This window comes from Xenopus laevis, chromosome 8L, assembly GCF_017654675.1.
Source record: "Xenopus laevis strain J_2021 chromosome 8L, Xenopus_laevis_v10.1, whole genome shotgun sequence".
Classification (NCBI taxonomy): domain Eukaryota; kingdom Metazoa; phylum Chordata; class Amphibia; order Anura; family Pipidae; genus Xenopus; species Xenopus laevis.
The window spans coordinates 129244654-129257024 of record NC_054385.1 but is presented as its reverse complement, the minus strand read 5'-3'; the positions used below and the strand labels follow the sequence as shown (position 1 = coordinate 129257024).

Below are 12371 nucleotides of genomic sequence, written 5' to 3'. Positions count from 1 at the left end.
TCTTAGCTATGAGGAAAGACTGGTCAAATTGGGGATGTTCACGCTGGAGAAAAGGCGGTTAAGGGGTGATATGATAACTATGTATAAATATATAAGGGGATCATATAATAATCTCTCTAATGCTTTATTTACCAGTAGGTCTTTCCAGCTGACACAAGGTCACCAATTCCGATTAGAAGAAAAGAGGTTCCGCTTAAATATTCGGAAGGGATTTTAAGAAGGTGTTGGATGCTTTTTAGCAAGTGAGGGAATACAGTGTTATTGGAGATAGCTCATAGTACAAGTTGATCCAGGGACCAGTCCCATTGCCATTTTGGAGACAGGAAGGAATTTTTCCCCATCTGAGGCAAATTAGAGAGGCTTCAGATGGGTTTTTTTGCCTTCCTATGGATTAACTAGCAGATTAAAAAAAAACTAAAAGTTTGAACTTGATGGACATGTCTTTTTTCAACCTTACTTATTATGCTACTATGTAATTACTAATTGCAATTTAGTATCACAATAGCCTTGGATAGTCTGCTTGTCCAAAAAAATCATCCAAGTCCCTCTTATAGTCATTGAAAGAATCAGTATCACAACATCACCCGGCAGTGCATTCCCCAACCTCACTGTCCTGACTGTGAAGAACCCCCTACTCTGTTCCTTTAAATGAAAGTTCTTTTCTTCTAGTCTGAAGGGGAGGCCTCTGGTACGGTGATCCACTTTATGGGTAAAAAGGTCCCCTGCTATTTGTCTCTAATGTCCTCTAATGTACAAGTGTCTTTTCTGCAGAAAAACAACCTTAATCATGACAACCTACCCTCATAATTTAACTCTTCCCTCCCTCTGACCAGTTTAGTTGCACTTAGTCTCTGCACTCTCTCCAGCTCATTTATATCCCTCTTAAGGACTGGAGTCCAAAACTGCCCCCATACTCCAGATGAGGCCTCACCAGGGACCTATAAAGAGGCAGAATTATGTTTTCATCCCTTGAGTTAATGCCCTTTTTTATGCAAGACAGCACAATATTTGTTTTCATAGCCACTGACTGAGGCTGCATAGAGTTATGAACTTGTGAACAAATACCCCCCAAATCTGTCTCAATTAAGGAAACTCCCAACACACTGCCATTTAGTGTATAACTTGCATTTATATTATTTTTGCCAAAGTGCATAACCTGCATTTATCAACATTGAACCTTATTTTCCAGTTTGCTGCCCAGTTTTCCAGTTTAGACAAATCACTGTGCAAAGTGGCAGCATCCTGCATGGAACCTATAGTTCTGCACAATTTAGTCTCATCTGCAAAAATAGAAACAGTACTTTCAATGGCCACCTCCAGGTCATTAATAAACAAAATATACAAGTGTTCCTTTTAGTATAATGATATGGCACCTGTTATCCAGAATGCTTGGGACCTGGGGTTTTCTGGATAATGTATTTTTCCCTAATCTGAATCTCCATTCCTTAAGTCTACTAGAAAATCATGTAACTATTAAATAAACCCAATAGGCTGGTTTTGCTTCCAATAAGGATTAATTATATATTATTTTGGATCAAGTACAAGATACTGTTTTATTATTGCAGAGAAAATGGAAATCATCTTAAAAGTGATTTGGATAAAATGGAGCTTTATAGAAATTTGGTTTCTAGATAATAGATCCCATACCTGTATCAAATAAATACTCACGCTACTCTCAAGAATAATGACATATTCTAGTCTTTAAACACATTATCAAGCCCTAACAGTTGAGGAAGAGAGGGACTTTCCCTATAACAGCAGTTATCAGACAGGAGCTGGACAATGGCAGGAAGTTGGCTTGGAGTTCACTTTGGCAGTGGGACTGGAGTCATTTAGTGATTGTGCTGCAAACAGACACCATGGCCGTCCTGGGACTGATCCTTCTCATCTGTAAGTACCTTTCTACTTACCTGTTCCTATGCAGTGTGTATGTGCCACCTATCTGAGCCCTGTGTGCTTACATTCCAACCATTCATTGGAACAATATTCACCTGGAGAAGGACATGAGAGGGATCTGGGCACATTATGGGGTACCCCTCACTTTACTCAGTGTAATATCAAGTGCAGTAGAAGCCCTGTACCTAATAGCGGCTCACTTGTACCTGATACTGTGCAAAACTCCAGTGCACTCTTGGACTTTTTCCTAGGAAGGTTCAAGCCCTAAATATATACCATTTTATGTGCTTAGAATTGTACCCTGTGCCTAACTTTAATAAATGAGCTCTATGTAGCTTTAAATGCCACAACATGTTTTACTAGGAAAAAAATTTCTCCCTGTAGCTTTATAAATAAAAAAAATTGGGGTTGAAGAGTCAACACAGAGGATTATCCATGGCAAACAGGGAGACAAATATGCAAATATGCCATGTGGTGGGATGAATACAACAGTAATTTATCTATCTATCTCTATCAATCTGTTCTGATGTTCTTCTGCTTCGGAAAAAAATAAAAACCTTTCTTAAATACTGTAGGGTTGCCACCTGTCCGGTTTTGACCCTTGAAGGGCTGCATGGGTCAAAACTGCCTGCCCGGTTTTCCAAAATATGAAAACTGGGCAAGATTCCCTATCATCGGCCAATCGATGTGTCATAGCCCCGTCCCCCATGTCAATGCCCACCATGTCATGGCCTCCCCCTGCCTGGTCTCCACCAGGCTAAAAGGTGGCAATCCTATTGTCAAATCTTTCCTAAGCAGAAGAACATCAGAGCAGCCTCTTTCTTTCTCCTGACAACTTCCTTGACTACTTGGTGGTCAGACTGGTGGGAAACTGACCAGCAGGTGGCGCTGTTGTAACAAAATTCATTCATATTAAAAGCACATGTATCCCTTAATATCTTGGAATTAAAAAAAAAATAATGAATGTAAATTACAAAAGGGTTTAGAAAGGGGTTAGTCTAGTATAGATAATAGCGGAGGTAATACTATATTCACTTTAGTTTTATCTCTGATAAATAGCTCTATTTTTTTCCAAAGCATTTTTATAGTCAGCAAGTCCATAAGTAATGAGAAATGTCTTTATTTTGCTTTCTGCATTTTGTACAAAAATGAAACAGTAAGAGAATCATATATATATATATATATATATATATATATATATATATATATATATATATAGTACTATATCCAATATGTATAAGCCTCAATTGTTGGTCCCTCATAATAACATGTTTATAATTTTATAAGGCCAATAAAAGTTCCTCAGATGTGATTAGGAAACTAATTTGGAAATTGGAAATGACTGCAGGTTGTGCTTCATTTACCCCAGGATTAGTTAGTTAGGCAGAAGGCAGAGAGACATTATGGGGCCAATTTATCAAGGGTCAAAGAGAAAATTTGAATTTTTTAATTCAAATTTTGAATTTCCAATAAGAATCTTTGAGTTTTTTTGTGATCTGACTAAATTCGATTCGAGTTTTTAAAAAAAATTCGAATTCGATTTTCGTCCTTGGCCTTTTAAGAATTTAAATGTGACTATTTGCCACCTTAAACCAGTCGAATTGCTGTTTTATCCTATGGGGGATGTCCTGGGATCAATTTGGAGTTGTTTGCAGCCTCCCTGAAAATAAAGTTATTTTTGAAGAAAAAACTCTAATCAAATTTAATTCAAATTCGATTTCGATTCGAGTTTGCGGGTCAATCCCATTGACCTGAATTTGAAAAATTTGCATTTTTTGAAAAAATTTGATTGGTCATTTTTTATTCAAATTTCAAGTTCATGGAAGTTTATACAAAAAAACCCCCCCATGAGCTCTAAATTCGACCCTTGATAAATCTGCCCTTTACGTGTACTTGATAGACATGTGTCTGTGTTCAACCACAACTATTATACAATATCCAACTAGAGTCTCATTATATCAATGAATTCAGCCTCGATTTCATTAATAAAATTGATTCATTAATAAAATTGTATAATGTATGCTTTATTATTACAGCTACAGCTGCTACTGTTATAGAATAACCTGTTTGTATCTATGTATAATTTAAAATGAATTCAATCTTCTATTTACAGTTATTGGCATGGACACTGCAGGTAAGAGTGGTTACTGGGAGTGGTTTCCCCTAAACACCTAGGGGCATATTTATCAAGGGTCGAATTTTGAATTGAAAAAAACTTCGAATTCAAAAAGACCAAACGAAATTAAGTCAAAGTTTTTTTTTGGTTTAAATAGGTCCGTTTTTGATCGAATAGGTCCGTATACGTCCGAATCCGAATTGTTTGAATGGTTTTTTATCCCCAAATAAACTTAGAATTGACTCCAAATAGGTTCAAGGAGGTCCCCCATAGGCTAAGACAGCAATTCGGCAGGTTTTAGATGGTGAATGGTCCAGTTGTATTTTTTAAGAGACAGTAGATGATACATTTCGATATTCGAATTTTAAAATTTTTTACAAATCCAAATCGAATTTGGAATATTCCCTATCTTGAAATTCTAATTTTCACCTCGAACTTTGATAAATCTGCCACCTACACTTTGTGCCCACATTTACATTGGAATTGAGCACAAATATTTGCAAAATTTGCGTGAGCGTAACCACTGCACGCTCTTTGTGTGACAATATAGTGGCAGCAATTTTGCAAGTATAAATTTGTGAAATTTGTTTTCCACCGCAAAAGTTGTGGTGTAACTAAAAAGCAGTGTGTGTCTATGTTTGTGCATAAATTTTGCGATGGTGCCATATTTAAAAAGCTCTTAGGGGCAATTGCAGCGGGAATAAAAGATTTGCAATCCCACTTGTGCATTAAATACGCTGATCTTGTCCAGCTTTATAAACATCACCATGAATATACTCAGAATGATGTGAACTGCATTTACTTGTATAGAAATAAATGTATTTAAATAAATTCAAAATAATGTTTATTTGGAGTTAATTATTTTGTGATGTAGATGGTGCCTATAAACAGGTCTCTACAAATAAATCTGTATGACTGTCTGTAGGAGCTGCTGTGAGACCTGAGATTTCCTTCTCCCCAAACTGGAGCCCAATATTCACAGGAGAACCTGTAACTCTGACCTGTAATGTGGCTCCTACTGCCCAAGGGAACCTGGAATATTCCTGGTACAGGGATGGACACCGGATACCTGGGGATCAGCAGAGACTTGAAGGAGTGATTTATAAAGGGAATTACCAGTGCCAGGCTGGTGCCAGTGAGAGAAGTGAATCTGTTAGACTGGATGTGAGTTCTGGTGAGTCAATCATCTAATCTAATCCTACAGACTCCTGCAGTAACTTCCCTGTAGCCAATCTTTCCAATACCTTCATTTCATATGCAGGCGCATTTCAGGCCCTGATGCCGCCCCTCCTCCCGCTCCGTGCTTTCAATTTTTATCGTTGGAGCGGGTCTAGGAGGGGCCACATTGAGGGATATTGCGCTCACTGCACAAGAAGAGATGAATTTCTGTTTTTAAAAAAATGGAAATTTGTCTCTTAAAGTTATCAGAGGTGGCTTTTTGCTGCGCCTGGTAACTGGCCGCCTGAGGCAAGATTCTCACATTGACTCATGGCCTGAGTGGCCCTGTTCATATGCCCTGTAAAGCAATGTTTTCTGCTGCTGCCCAGTAGGTCACAATGGGGTGCCAGGCGCAACTTCTCCGCACTTCGCCACACTTCGCCAGGCGTAGTTTCGCCAGGGCTCCGCAAATTCACTAAAATCCGAAGTTGCGCACAGGGGTAGCGTAAGGTTGCGAAGTTGCGCTAGCGTTGATTCGCTATATAAAGCGAAGTTGCGCTAGCGAAGGCTAATTTGCATACGGCGCGAAATTCAAATTTCAACGGAGGAACACGTATCTGCACTACAAATGCCTAGAAAACCTTCAAATCTGGAAATAAAAATTTGATTTTGCCCTACACATGTGCCCACTGTCTAGGTAAGTTGCCATGAGTCAGGAAATGTAGGGGGGAGGAAGGGGAGCCCCAAAAAAATGTTCGATCTTTTTCAGCCTATCAGCCATCATGTAGAAAACACGCCAGCGTTTTTTGGGACTTAGAAAAAAAATTGACTTTTTTTGAAACAATCCCTATCTACTCTATTGCGCTTCACCTGGTCTGAGGTGGCGAAGGAAGTCTAGCGTAAAAGGTAGCGTTCGCTACACTGCGCAAGTTAGTGAATTTGTGTAGTTTCGTCGCTAGCGAACATTCGCCTGGCGTAAGGGTGCGAAGTAACGCTAGCGAAACTACGCCAGCGTTCGTTAGTGAATTTGCGCAGTAGCGAAAATGCCAAACGCTAGCGAATTAACGCTAGCGTTCGGCGCTTAGCGCCTTAGTGAATTTGCCCCAATGGGTTTCAAATAACCTAATTTTACAGGGACAACTTAACCAATAAAATATGTGATGACAAAAAAAGGACAACTAAAGCCTAACTAAAGAAGTAGGTAGAAATGTTGTACATGATGTTTTGTGCTTCTGTACCAGCCCAAGGCAACCACAGCCCTTTAGCAGTAAAGATCTGTGTCTCCAAAGATGCCCCAGTAGCTCCCCATCTTCTTTTCTGCTGATTCACTGCACATGCTCTGTGCTGCTGTCACTTACTGAGCTTAGGGAGCCACTCACAATATACAGTACACATAGAATAGAAATGTCACAATATAAGGCTGATTAGTAATTAATACACATAATTACTACATGGCAGCACAGAAACCAGTGCAATTAGCATCAGAATTGAATAATCAGCAAACCTGTAGCATCAGCTTATATTACAGCCAGGGAAGCTCATTTTCTGCTGGATAATTAGTGACGAGCCCTAAGCTTAGCTTCTCAACAGCCAATCAGAGCCCACTGAGCATGTGAGTGTCACAGACACTTTCCAAGATGGTGACCCCCTGTGACAAGTTTGAAGTCCTGGATCATTGCTGCTATTGACAAGCTCAAACTTTATCCTCGTGCAATAAGTTCCCTATATAAAATATACCATTTTTATCCACATTCATTTTTAGGGTTTAGTTCTCCTCTAAAAGGGCGGATGATCTTGCATTTTTTTTAAAAATTGTAATTTGTCTTCATGTATTCTTCTTTCTGAAATTAGAATGATGTGTTTTGCTTTGTAGCTCTCCAATTGGGATTTATTCTGTAATTGGGTTGCTAGGGTCCCGCTTACACTAACAACCAGGAAGCAGAATGACAGACTGGAAGATGAATAAAAGGGTCTGCATATAATAATAATAATAATAATAATATAATAGCAACAACAATATACAGGCAGTCCCCAGGTTACGTATGAGATAGGGTCTGTAGGTTTGTTGTTAAGTTGAACACACATGTAAGTTGAAAAATATACATTTATTTATTAACAGATGTTTGTCTTCACTTAAATTGTATTTTTACCTTTCTGTGCTCTGCAGTAGAAAACACACACTAGGGGATTGGGGCAGGTGGTTTATTGAAGCTAAATGCTAATAAAAGTAAAGCAACCCATAGTATGTTACTGTAATAACCTGTTTGTAAGTGTGAGTTGTATGTACTTCGGATGTATTACTCCCTGTAATTAGTCTCATTGACAAGTTACCCAGTAATCTAAGACTGATATTTAAAATCTCTTGATAAACAAAGGCAGAATAGTAAGTAAAATACTTTAAAAGCTGCAAAGAACTGCAGACCAAGGGCAAAATATCTCTGTCTGCATCATAATAAAAGCAATGAATAATGAAATAAAGTGTTATAGTAAAATGTTTCTTTAGCATTTCCTTAACCTCATTCAGTGATTCTTTTTTATTTCAGATCTGCTCATCCTGCAGGCGCCCCCTGATGTTCATGAAGGAGACTCCCTGGGGCAAATTCACTAAGCGCCGAAGCGCCTAACGCTAGCACCCTTACGCCTGGCGAATTTTCGCTACAGACGTAACTATGCAAATTCACTAACGCGCGCAGTGTAGTGAACGCTACCTTTTACGCTAGACTTCCTTCGCCACCTCAGACCAGGCGAAGAGCAATAGAGTAGATAGGGATTGCTTCAAAAAAAGTTCAAATTTTTTCTAAGTCCCAAAAAACGCTGGCGTGTTTTCTATATTATGGGTGATAGGCTGAAAAAGATCGAATTTTTTTTGGGGCTCCCCTCCTTCCCCTCTACATTTCCTGACTCATGGCAACTTACCTATACAGTGTGCACATGTGTAGGGGTTTTGAAGGTTTCCCAGGCATTTGTAGTGATCGTACGTATTCCTCCATTGAAATCTGAATTTGGCGCCGTATGCAAATTAACCATCGCTAGCGTAACTTTGCTTCACTTAGCGAATCAATGCTAGCGCAACTTCGCAACCTTACCCTACCCCTGTGCGCAACTTCGGATTTTAGTGAATTTGCGGACGTGGGCGAAACTACGCCTGGCGAAGTGTGGCGAAGGGCGGCGAAGTTGTGCCTGGCGCAACTACGAATCTTAGTAAATTTGCCCCCGTCTCTCAGGTGTCACAGTCGGACTGGATATGATACAAGGAACACAGTATTTTACAAGGACAATAAGATCATTGAGTCCCCAGTCAGTGAGTCTGAGTTACACATAGGAAGAGTGGATGTTACTGCATCTGGTACATACAAGTGTGAAAGTGAAATAATTTATTATGGAGACACAATTTATAGAAATGATAAAACAACCAGTCGTTACATCTCAGTCTCAGGTAAGATCTGATGGAACAGAATGGGACACTGAGTGCAGTTGGACAGGAGTGAGGGACAGAATGTACATATTGAATATACATTCATTCTGGTGAATGAACATCATTTTAGGAAACACAACATCCGAGTCCCAACATTTTGGAAATAGAAAGTGAAAACGAATCGACGCGCAGTGCGCTGAAAATGTTTGGACCACACCCATTTTTAGACACCCCCCCTGATTACCGTACTGATTTTACAAAATTTGGCAGGTTATGAAATTTTGAATATACAAAAAGGGGGGTATGTGATTACAAAACAGGGGTTTTTAGTTACAAGTTATGATCATAAAGTTGATAAGCCACCATGTGGTTTTTATGTGGTATTATAGTAACCGAAGATGATTTGCCCTTTAAGCTGCAAGTCACAGTTTCCCCAAGAGACCTGCTTATCTTAAATTGTTACAATTGTTTCTTTGCTTATCTTAAATTGTTACAAACGTATCCCAGTGCACTTGCCCCATATTCTCTCTTTGTATCTTTTTCTGGCTGTTTAGTGCAGGAGATCCCTGAACTAAACAGTTGGGAGGTATGCAGTCAGAGCTCAGAGCGAGATTGGATATTAAATGGGTCAGGATTTTGGTGCAAAATGACTGCAGACTGGTACATTATCCCTTTAAAAATTAAAATTTTAGGATGTATTCTCTCTCTCTATATTTTAACTGACACTGCAGGATTGAGTCACAGAGTTTCTTCTAGTTCATTATCTATGCAGTAGCTTCTCCAGTCATACACCTCTCTGCCAAAGACCAATGCTATCCCTCCAATGTTGCTTTCATCAGATCTCTGCTTTGCCATTTACTGGAATCTCTTTAAAGATAGTGGGGGTCATTTGTAACCACTGGGCAAATCCGCACCTGGGCAGTATCCCATGGCAACCAATCTGATCTATTCTTGCTGCTGACTGAAAAAAAGCTAATCACTGATTGGTTGCTGTGGGTTTGCCCAGTGTTCATAAATAAGCCCCACTGTAACCCATTAACATAAATATTGTGACACACCGCCCTGCTTTCTCTCCTTAGCTCGTAGACGCATTCCCAAAGTGAAAATGTCTTCTACACCCATACTGGTATCATTTGTACCAGAGAAGCCCAGTTAAGCCGAATTGGCCTCATGTAAATTATTTAAGTTTATCCAGGGAATGATAAAAAATAAAAAAAAATTGAAACCTCTTCAGTTCACTTCAGATTGGGAAAAAATGCTCCAATGACTCCAGTTGTTGAATCAATTTAGTAATATATTTGTTGTGTTGGTGAGTTTAATCTCTCCTTTCCTCAACTGCTTTGTATTATCCATGACAAGCTTTAATTCTTTCATATGATCAGAGAACTCGGACAAGATGGTTTCACGTTTCCCTAATCTCAGGCTATGCTAGAGGTGATGCTACACATGGAAAATCCATATGGTACCTTCGGGGTACCATCATGTTGTTATTCACCCATCTAAATACTGACGCAAATATAATAGAAGGAAAATATCTTCTACTATCATGAAAGTCTTGATATATCAGTCTTCAATTTAACTGGCTAACTTGTATTTATCATTTATCTACATTTTCTATGTTTGCATTAAAACAGACAACAGAGCTCCACAGCTAAAAAAGTAATGTCCTAGTCCAACATAAAGAACAAATTCCACAAGAGTTCACCATTTTGGACAGGGGACTTATTTACCTTTACAACAAAGAATCAAACTGCTATCATGATTGCAGGAAGTTATTCCATCCCAGTTTCTATTGGTTGTTCAGTTAGAAATATAATATTTTCTGCTAATTTCATGTAGAGGGGGACAGAAATTAAAATCAGTGTAATACCAGAGAAGAAATAATCTTCTGGTCCTTCTGGCTACTGGATTGTACATAACAACTTGTGTGATAAGTGAACTAAAGAATAGTGAAATGTATACTATCTTGTTGACCGTCATTTTGTAGCTTTCACAGATACATATGTTGTTTTCAAGTATATATATATATATATATTGCTTATGGAATCCATCAAACTAAGTAATACCTGTATTTGGATGGACTTCTGATAGTTGGTAAGATTTTAATTCCTTACATGATATTTATTTATGATATTTCTCAGATAAAACACTTTGGAATTAAATTGGTGTCTTTTAAAACCATAATTAAACTGTTAGCATAGTTAACTTACTAGGCCTTAGGAAAGTATGGTAAAAATTCACTATCGTATGATGCCAGCGGATCAGATTATAGGTGGCACTATCAATAAGAAATGTCTAAGACTGGTCATTACATACGCAAAGCATGGATTTAGGAACCAATTAGGAATAGTGGATAGTGGTCTTGAGGTAGACATGGTCTACTTACACAGTGCACTGTGTCCCATAATGAATTATTGTTTTAGTTAAGGTCTAGTGGACTTGGAAAATCAACATTTGTTTCAATAATTGTGATTCTTATAAACAACTAGAACATCACTGTATTCTGCAAAGATACTTTTATTTAATATTCTAAAATCATTCAACCACCCCTCTGCTAAGCCACATGGGTTTCTTTTATTTATCCTGTTCCTTAATTGTCTTTTATTTTTATTTGGACATTTCCAGATCTGCTAAAGTCCAAACACCTCAGGTGTCACTATATTTACTTTGGATTTGTATTTAAGATTTTATATACTTCTTGTCTCAGGAGTCTTTGGTACATTTGATTACTATTGTGGAGTTCTCGTTTGCTACACTTTTCTTTCCTTTGGGAGTTTAAGCCAAGGATCCCTCTGGGGTAAGAATGAGGGATGTTTTTATATTCCACTCTTTATGCACCAAAACGTATCTTGACTGCACAGAACATCTAGGGGACTATTTACAAAAACTCAAATGTATCTACATTTTTATAATAAAAACAAGTTCAGCCTAACTCCCATCCATAAATTTAATTTATCAAATAATCAGCTAGAAAAAGTTGCGTCAGGAAAAGCCTTGACAAAATTAGTCGCATGTTTTTTTTTACGGGTTCACTCTTATTTTTGATTTCTCAGTTGAAACCCCCAAATTCAAATTTCAGATTATTGGACAAAATCCAACACAGATTACTATATTTTCCAATTGTAAAAGGGACATCTGCCATGGATTTCTACATGACCTAGACAGGTTCGAGATGGAGTATTTTCAGATTTGGATTTATCATCATCATCATTTATTTATTTATAACAATGAGTCACCATTTAGAGAGGAAGTAACCTGGCAAGCCGAAAATAATCTGTCTCTTAATTAACAGATAAAACTAAAGAGATGATTGTTAATTTCAGGAAGTCCTGTCCAGTTCACAGGAATCTCCATATAGATGACTTTGTTGTTGAAAGCGTCAGTAATATTAAATTCCTTGAAGTTTGTATCTCACTTGGAACCTTAATTCCTCCTCACTTATCAGCAAAGAGCAAAAATGTCTCTATTTCCTGTGGAGGCTGAAGAAGGCAAGCCTCCCCCCCTCTATTCTATTCTGATGATCCATCTCACCTTTTTTGTTTTTTTTTTGTTCAATTATATCTAGAAAAACTGTATTGCAGTAGTACAATAACTTTATTCCTCATTCTTTAAGACGTCTTCATGGAGCCACAGCTTTCATTTTTTAAAACAACATTAACTAAATTAACGTTGTATTTTTATATAGAAACTTAAGCTGGCGTCTACTTTTGTTTCCCTTCATACACACACATATAAATATATAGTCTTGAAAAAGGTCTGAGATGTAGACCGAAACGTTGATCTTCC

General features: G+C 38.1%; 1 protein-coding gene across 1 annotated transcript; it reads left to right on the top strand.

The window, feature by feature from the left end:
* Window positions 1–1771: 1771 nt before the first annotated feature.
* Window positions 1772–7832, top strand: LOC121396968 (Fc receptor-like protein 4). Its single transcript, XM_041572634.1, has 4 exons — window positions 1772–1890; window positions 4010–4030; window positions 4938–5186; window positions 7714–7832. Exons 1-4 carry the CDS (start codon window positions 1860–1862, stop codon window positions 7776–7778), a joined length of 366 nt encoding a protein of 121 aa, XP_041428568.1. The 5' UTR covers window positions 1772–1859; the 3' UTR covers window positions 7779–7832.
* The last annotated feature ends 4539 nt before the right edge of the window (window positions 7833–12371 follow it).

Excerpts from the sequence above, each read along its gene's own strand:
- LOC121396968 (XM_041572634.1), top strand. The coding sequence starts at position 1,860 with ATGGCCGTCCTGGGACTGATCCTTCTCATCT. Across the intron at positions 4,031-4,937 it reads TATTGGCATGGACACTGCAG|GAGCTGCTGTGAGACCTGAG; the intron begins GTAAGAGTGGTT and ends GACTGTCTGTAG. Across the intron at positions 5,187-7,713 it reads TAGACTGGATGTGAGTTCTG|ATCTGCTCATCCTGCAGGCG; the intron begins GTGAGTCAATCA and ends TTTTTATTTCAG.